Source organism: Physcomitrium patens, chromosome 4, assembly GCF_059467195.1.
Source record: "Physcomitrium patens ecotype Gransden chromosome 4, ASM5946719v1, whole genome shotgun sequence".
NCBI classification, from domain to species: Eukaryota; Viridiplantae; Streptophyta; class Bryopsida; order Funariales; family Funariaceae; genus Physcomitrium; species Physcomitrium patens.
Window position 1 is genome coordinate 5732617 of NC_143413.1, and position 8072 is coordinate 5740688.

The window sequence follows — 8072 nt, forward strand, 5'->3', positions numbered from 1 at the left end:
GCGGCCAATGGGATCCTATGCAACCTCATCTGCATATCGCCTTCCCCCCCAACAACCCCCCACCCCCCCCCCCCACCTCCCGCCCTTCCCTTTCCCTGCGCTGGGCCTTCACATTGGCCGCCCTCCCTCTCCACCTCATCCCATCCTTCACGATGGCATTTCCTTGACACACGTATGGGTGATCATCATTCAAAACGTCGCTTTTCTCCTTCTTTTGCTTTTTCACTTTCTTGTTTTTCCTTTTCCTCTTACATTCTTTTTTTCCCAGTGTATTGCATGTGTAGAAATTAAAATTGTAATGTATCAGTTTTTGAAAATATGTATTCTTCAATTTTGTTGGTGAATTTTTCAGAATTTTAAAATTTGGACTAAAAATTAATGTATATGTATATAGGGACCTATTAAATTGATTACAGCATTTAGTAAATCAACCCACCCATCTTAACCATCAACAAAATATTATCCACTAATGGATTAGTAAATGATTGGGTCAATTTAACAATTCCTGACATATATATATATATATATATAAATGAATATGTATCTATTTACTTGTTACATTATATGTGGAATAAAATTAAAATTTTACAAATAGAATTATTAGTTTCTCTTAGAAAGTAATTTAGAAAAATAAACAAAAGATGTAAACAAATACTCTTATTGTTTTATTTTCTATATTTTACTTTTTACTTTAAGCAATAATAAAAACAACTAAAACTCACTTTATAAATAACTAGTATATATTTACTCTAAAGAAGAGATGTTATAAAATACTAAAGTTTTGCAAAGACACATGTTTTTTAATTGAAAAAACAAAGCTTTCAATCTTTTTTCCAACTTCAAGGCTTATAACAAAAGTGTGTTATGCTTTGGTGTTTTAGATATATTAATAAATAAGAGTTAGCTACAAGTTGTAGTTGAATATTATTATTTAATATATTTTTATTAGTTGATTAGTTAAGGACTAATGTAAAAAGAAGCTATGAAGGAATGTATGTGTATATGAATGTATGTATATTATGTGTATATGTAAAAGATATATATATATATATATATATATATATGTAGAGAGAGAGAGAGAGAGAGAGAGAGAAGAATAATTTTTGACAAGCCAATTATTTGTGAAAAAGATCAATGATTTTTCCTCAAATAAGTTTGCAATTCAACTCAAAAGCCATGACCTGATACAAGCAGTATTTAGATATTAAAGATTGTAGAAGTTTAAGTAGATTTACTTAGAATGTGCATGAGTTCAAAAAGAAACTTAACATCTTGTATTTCGTATAATATGTGTTGTAGGAGATTCTGTTTGAAGTTAACTCGAAGGAGCCATTGTCTTCAAAGAATAAATGTTTAATTCTCTCATCAAACTTTGTAAAATTTATGTTTATGGTCGATGAATTGTTGAATTTCTGGCTCAATTTATTAAGTATGATCATCATTGAATAAGTAAACATACAACACATTAAGTCCGTTTTTTGGCCAAAATCTCATGTTCATCATTACTTTATTATCTAAGATACAATATGGGTTCTTTTCAAACAATTGTTATAAAACCTGTTTAAATTTACAATTACTTCACCAACACTTAAATTTTTCTAGTTGAAATCCTCGAGAAGAGAAACATCATCTGCTCACCAGTAAGTTCAATTCCTCCCTTTCACAATCAGAGGTTGGTTTGGGTGGGTTCCATGAGGATGGCAAAAGAAAGCTATGGATGAGAACATTAGTCAATAAACCCCCCCCCCCCAAAAAAAAAAGCATAAGAAGTAAAAGTGGGGTGAATGTCCATTCGAATCACAGCTACCACACGTTGCAACCCTCCACAGTTGCGGTGGCGCCACCGAAACCACTGCATGAATGAAGACCATGGAAGCAGGACAGGCAGTGAGTGCGAGAGAGGGAGAGAGAGCAGGGATTGTGAGGCTCACATCACCCAGCGCGAGGAGAAGCTGAGGCAGAGAGTTCCTCCAGGCCTTTCAAGAGGGGATTGGGTTCGGGGACATGGGTCCCACCTTGTTCCCAGGCCAAGCCAGTAACAGCCCACCACCACCCGGCTTCTAATACTGTATGGAAGGTCTCCTTCACCGCTCTCAATGAATTTGCTGTAATCCAGAAGCTCTCCATACGCTCTCCACACGCTCTCCACATTCTTAGCCTCCTCGCCACTCGCTCTTCCTCATTCTCTCTCTCGCCGTCTTCGTTTCCCCTCTTGCGACTCCCCCACCCATCGCCATGGCCGCCGCAGCTATGACCAGCATTGTGCCTGTGGCATCCATTGCCCCCGTCTCCAAGGTCGCCAACGTGCGCCCCTCGTCGGTGTCCGTGGCGAAGGCTTTCGGTTTGAAGAGCAGGAGCATGGGCCGCCTTACCTGCATGGCCACCTACAAGGTCACCTTCCTGGACGGGGAGACTGGAGCGGAAAATGTCGTCGAATGCTCTGACGAGGAGTACGTGCTGGATGCCGCTGAAAGGGCCGGAATGGACCTGCCTTACTCCTGCCGTGCCGGAGCTTGCTCCTCTTGCGCCGGTATAATCAAGGCCGGAGAGGTTGACCAGAGTGACCAGAGTTTTTTGGATGACTCTCAGATTGATGATGGTTTCGTGCTGACCTGCGTGGCTTACCCAGTCAGCGACTGCACCATCCTCACCCACCAGGAGGAGAACATGTAGAGGACTCAGGGGTATGGTTTGAGGAGACGAGGCGTTGTAGAGTAATTACATTAATCACATTTTTGTTTTCTAACATCTTCATGGTGTAAGTGGACCCCCAATAAACCAAGTTTTGAATTGATGATTGACGAAGTCGTTGGTTTTTTGCTGTAGTGCTTAATCACCTAGGGTTATTGTGTATTCGAATGAATGTTTCTAGCCAGACTTGCGGTGTTATGGCTTTTGATCCGCTCGACCTAGAATGTTACTTCTACTTGGATTATCTTTATCAGAAAACAGATGCATGTGCACTCATTTCGTGGCTAGTTTATTTTGAGGTGTTCTTCAATTTACTTCCTATTAATGCAGGATTAATTTCACTCTCTACAGTATGTAGGAGAATAATTCATATCTTATTAATTAGAAATTTTATTTATGATACGCTGACTGGAAGTCCAGCCGGACTTAAAGTCTACCCAGGAGATATAGAATTCGGATTCCCTCGCACTTTGAAGTAGATTCGCATTCCCGAAACCAGGGTCAGGCACAGGAAATCTGTTATCAGTGCGTGGCTGTGTTCGCCATGGACATGTACAGGTTAGTATAAAATATAACAGCTGTACCTAGCTGTGGGAGATGCAAGATACGTTTTGGTAGGGGTTGCGCTAAGTGATCCAGTTCTGAGTTGTCTTTTCTATCCCATCACTACAGGGCAAGTCCTTGGGCACATAGGTTGGAAAACTTACTGTACCTTGTACATAATTGCAGATGACAGTGCAATCACCATGCAGAGGTTAGTGTTACTGCAGGAATGCATTTACAGTCGCACATGCAAGTGCCACCAGGTGTGTCGGATGTGCCTCAGCATCTAATTCTCCGTCGTTCAATTCCTAGGAGTGTGGTGGTATGTGTTAATCTATACTCTCACAGTAAAGCTGGTACAGTTGTAGTTGTCCAACTGTTGTAGATGAGTTGTCCAACGGTGGTAGATGAGTGTCTTGCGTTGGTGGAATCGGATCATTTTACCTGATTCTAGTAGCTCTATTGCCTGGCATAATGGTGACATATGGCGTTAAATCCGCATTGCTACAAAGTTCTTATGTGTACGTAATAAGTTCGCCTTTTTTGATCCTGCGGTTATATTTCATATTATGGATTGCCATAATATCGGGAACTAGTGGGGTTGTATGTCGAAAAATCTCCTTTCGGGACTATGGTCTTGCCCTGTTTTGGAATCATTAGGTTATCTCATCTACGCCATGCTAATGCAGGTGAAGATCTCCGGCAGATCTCGTACCTTTAACTCAATCAGAACTTGTATTTCGCTGATTGCAGTATCGCTGGCATTTTCTCATCTTGCACTGGGCACTCTCTGATTGATTCAAGCAGACGCCGTTTTGCAGGTTTCAGTCTAGACGATATTTTTTCTTCGTTTCTTTTGAATATTTGTTGGACTGTTGACATAGTCAGATCCATGAATAAGTAAGAACCTTCCAGAATAGCCGATACCCTGTCCATTTACTAAATTAATACCAGTACAGAATGCAGTGAAGATATGTCTGTGTTATGTACCTCTATAACAATTTCTTCGTGCCTCATGATGTTAAGGAGACAGCTAACAAGTTTCAACCATCAATTCCTTATCCTACTTTGCCACCCATTTACTCCCTCATTACGAATACGAATTTGGCGAGAAAGAGCAGCGTTTTGTGACAAGTTGTTGGAATCGTGATTATTCTCATGTCTGATGAAAACTTGTTGACAGTTGGGTGTAGTACTTTGGGCCTGTTGACAGTTCTTCACCAGGTCCCTGTGGGCATTCCTGGACGGAATATTATCCCGACTCTTAAATTGGACTTCGCTGTGTATTTGATATGGCAACCCCGTAGCTTTCAACTTCCTGTCCATCCTTCGAGTTTCCGTTTCGTTGTCTTTTTTTCCATGCATGAGTGAATTAAACCACTATGAAAACTGGGAAAAGATCTCGTATGGGAGGGAAAACCCAATATTTTTTTTCTGTTTCACGTTGAATTGCTCATGCGGGTAGTCTATCCGCTGTTTATGATCTACAATGCACAATGTTTTGTTGGTTAAATGGATCCCTTCACAACCTTGAAGAATAGCGTGAATGCTTCTTGCTATCGGAGGATCCAAGATCGTGGAGGGTGTTCATCATGAAATTGTTGCAGAAATGCACTGCCGGAGTTTTAGATAGGCATTTTAAAACTACTGACTGTGAGATTGTGGCCACCCTAGAAAACTACCTCTGGTTTTACACATGGCATCCTCACAAGAGCCACGGCGGTAAGTGGCTGTGTATGCTACACGATGTGCCAAGTGTGTGGTGTTGTCCAACGATGACTGGAAATGGCATCTATGCTGTAAGGGATCAAATCATAAAAACCATAGATCATAATATTAAACGATATTAGATGAAAAATCACAAAATGGGAAATGTACCAGTGATGATAGTAAAGAAACAATATATATATATGTATATATACAGTAATAAGAAGTCGTTTAAACTACACCTTAATGTTGTTAAAGCCATACCTTCATACTATGTGATGATTAATTTTGGGAGATAGTGAAAAAGGGATAGGGATAGGGAACAAGGCGCTAGGGTTGGGAAAAGGAGATGGTGGACATGGAATAAGGAATAAAAATGGAAATAGACAGAAATGACTATGAGAAGTAAATGCAGAATCGGGCTTTAACACCTCTCTTTCTCTCTCTTTATATATATATATATATATATACATATATATGTTTGTATATGAAAACAACAAAATATAATGTTAGTAAATAATATTTCACTACAATTTCCTCCCTGTATGTAGATACATTTATAGAAAATTTTATAATAATATGAAAGAATGCAAAATTTGTAACATTATAAACAAATTATATTGATTTTTACAAAATTTGTAATTTATTTTTTATTTGTAATAAGTTATCAATTAAATTATGTAATATGATTATTATTTGACTCATTTTTATTTTATAAAAATAGTCTTGGTAATTTTTTATTTATTAATACACATGAATCAAATACAAAGGTAAAATATTAATTTTACATTTAGAAAATTGAATATTTTGATTCAAAATCTACAATTAGAAAATACTCAATTTAAACTAAAACTAATAAATAAACTTAAATTAGTAATTAATAAAGTACTAAGTATTTAAAATAAAAAATGATTAATTATTTTTGCAACTATCTTGATATTTTAATATTCATGAGGATTTAATTCCATTTTATCTATATAAAGGTCATAAATCATGAAAAAACCAAAATTTTATGTACTCTTGTCTAACTAGAAAAGCATAAATAATCACTCAAAGTTGGTATAAAATTAAACTAGAGTGGCTTTTGCCAAGTATGAAAATATTAGAGACTTTTGAGACAAGATTAAGAATTCGAAAGACATTACTAAAAATAAAAAATGCTTCATTCTTGTCTCCATATATATTATATAACTAGAAGCTATATAACAATGTTTTTATAAAACCTTCAATATGTATTCAACCTATAAGACACATATCAAACTAATAAGATAAGTTTCTTATATGTATGTTATATGGCCAATTTGTATAAACAATATTAATATATACCACAAGGAGTGGTAGTCATATGTTAAAAATATCCAAAATGCAACAAATTGTGTTTGCTACATACTTTGATATTTGTTCCTTTTGAATGTAGTTGATAGGTCCTCTCAACTATTGATAGTGTTTTATACCAAGGCAACAAGATCACCTTGATATTTAATCATTGTTAATGCCTTTGTAATTTTCTTCAAATAAAACATTTACAATATTGTCAAATGCGGCTCTTACCTCTAATAATATCACTAAATATCAAAAGTCTCTTTTAAGGTTGTGATATCAAATATGTTGTATTTGACCATTTATTCAAAAAAATTCATATTGTTATTAAAGTTCTTCATCTCTATTATGTTATCTTGAAGTTTGTGACAATTGTAATGTCTTGCTTGGTAAGTTAGCAAATAATAGTTCTTGAGTTGAATTTGTTAGTTGTTAGTTCTCTATCTTCTTAATGCCACAAATACATAAAAATTATAGAAAAAATAGAAGGTAGAATATAATCATTTATAAACCTTATGTCTTTTATAGCAAAAATTTGTTGTTTATCATCTTGATTTTGATGGATGTTAGCAATGAAAAGCACCAATCTTCTTTGCTGTATTTGACATGTTCTTAGTTGGCTTCCATGTATATTCACTAATATCACATTCACATAAATGTATAAGATATTCTAACCTATTTTAGTGCCACCTTGAGTCTAAGTCTTCTTTGACATTAAATTCTTGATAATTATCTACTTCTATAAGATGTAGTGTTTGCCTTCTTTCCAATATATTTATTATTTTATATGGTTCAATAACAAATATATAGAATATTAGATGGATCTTATTAAACTTTAATAAATATGATCAATAAGCAACTTAAATAATTTATTTATAAATAACAAATGATTAAAGTCTACAATAATCCAATTTATAACAAGGTAAATAGATTTGATATTATGACAAAGTAATTATACCTTGTTGTAGAATTGAAGTTGTTCTTTGTGACAGGCATTTGTGTTGATTTTTTTTTATTCTTAAGTTTTTTAAAATTGTGCCTTTATTGTTGCATGTAGTTTTAATAAATAATTAGTAAAATCTTTGGCAACTAGATTATCAACTTTTAAGAAGTCAAAACTATCAAATCATGGATGATAATTATAATTTTTACAAAAAAATATTTATTGAAAAGAAAAATATATAATTATATTATAAACAAATTCTATTAATAAAAAAAATTTATTTAATCATCTCAATGATAGTTGATGGTATATTTCAAGTATTTTTCTAAAATTTGATTCATCTGCATTGTTTGTCTACTAGTTTAAGAATAGAAAGCCAAATATTTTTTTATCTATCTTCAATATTTTGAAAGGTTTCTAATAAATCTTGATAAATATTGAGTTCTTTTGTTTAATTCAATATCTTATGGCAATTCATAAAAAATATTATCAAAGAAAAGTTTAGATATTTTTTTAGTTGTAATAGATTTAATATATAGTACAAAATATATCATCTTAGTAAAACGATCTATTATCATAAATTAAGAATTATAACTTCAAATTGAAAGATCTATGATAAAATCCATAGAAATTGAAGACCATAGTTGTATTGAGATAGATAATGGCAAAATAAATCTATAAAGTTAATAAAACAAAGTTTTTGATCTGAAACATATCTTATAAGATAATAAAAAGTTTTTAATTATCTTTCATATTTGGAGCCACCAAAAATCATTAGATATTAGCTCTGAAATCTTATTGTATCCAAAATGTTTTGCTGTTGAAAAGTTGTAATGAACTTCAAAATCTCATAATTGTACTTCACCTT

The 8072-nt window shown here is 34.1% G+C and overlaps 1 protein-coding gene across 1 annotated transcript; it reads left to right on the forward strand.

Moving 5' to 3' along the window:
* The first annotated feature begins 2077 nt into the window (after window positions 1–2077).
* LOC112281755 (ferredoxin, chloroplastic-like) lies at window positions 2078–2805 on the forward strand. Its single transcript, NM_001426571.1, has one exon. It carries the CDS (start codon window positions 2236–2238, stop codon window positions 2671–2673), a length of 438 nt encoding a protein of 145 aa, NP_001413500.1. The 5' UTR covers window positions 2078–2235; the 3' UTR covers window positions 2674–2805.
* Window positions 2806–8072: the final 5267 nt, after the last annotated feature.

What these genes read in the sequence shown, in the direction of transcription:
- LOC112281755 (NM_001426571.1), top strand. Translation starts at nt 2,236, where the DNA reads ATGGCCGCCGCAGCTATGACCAGCATTGTGCCTGTGGCATCCATTGCC.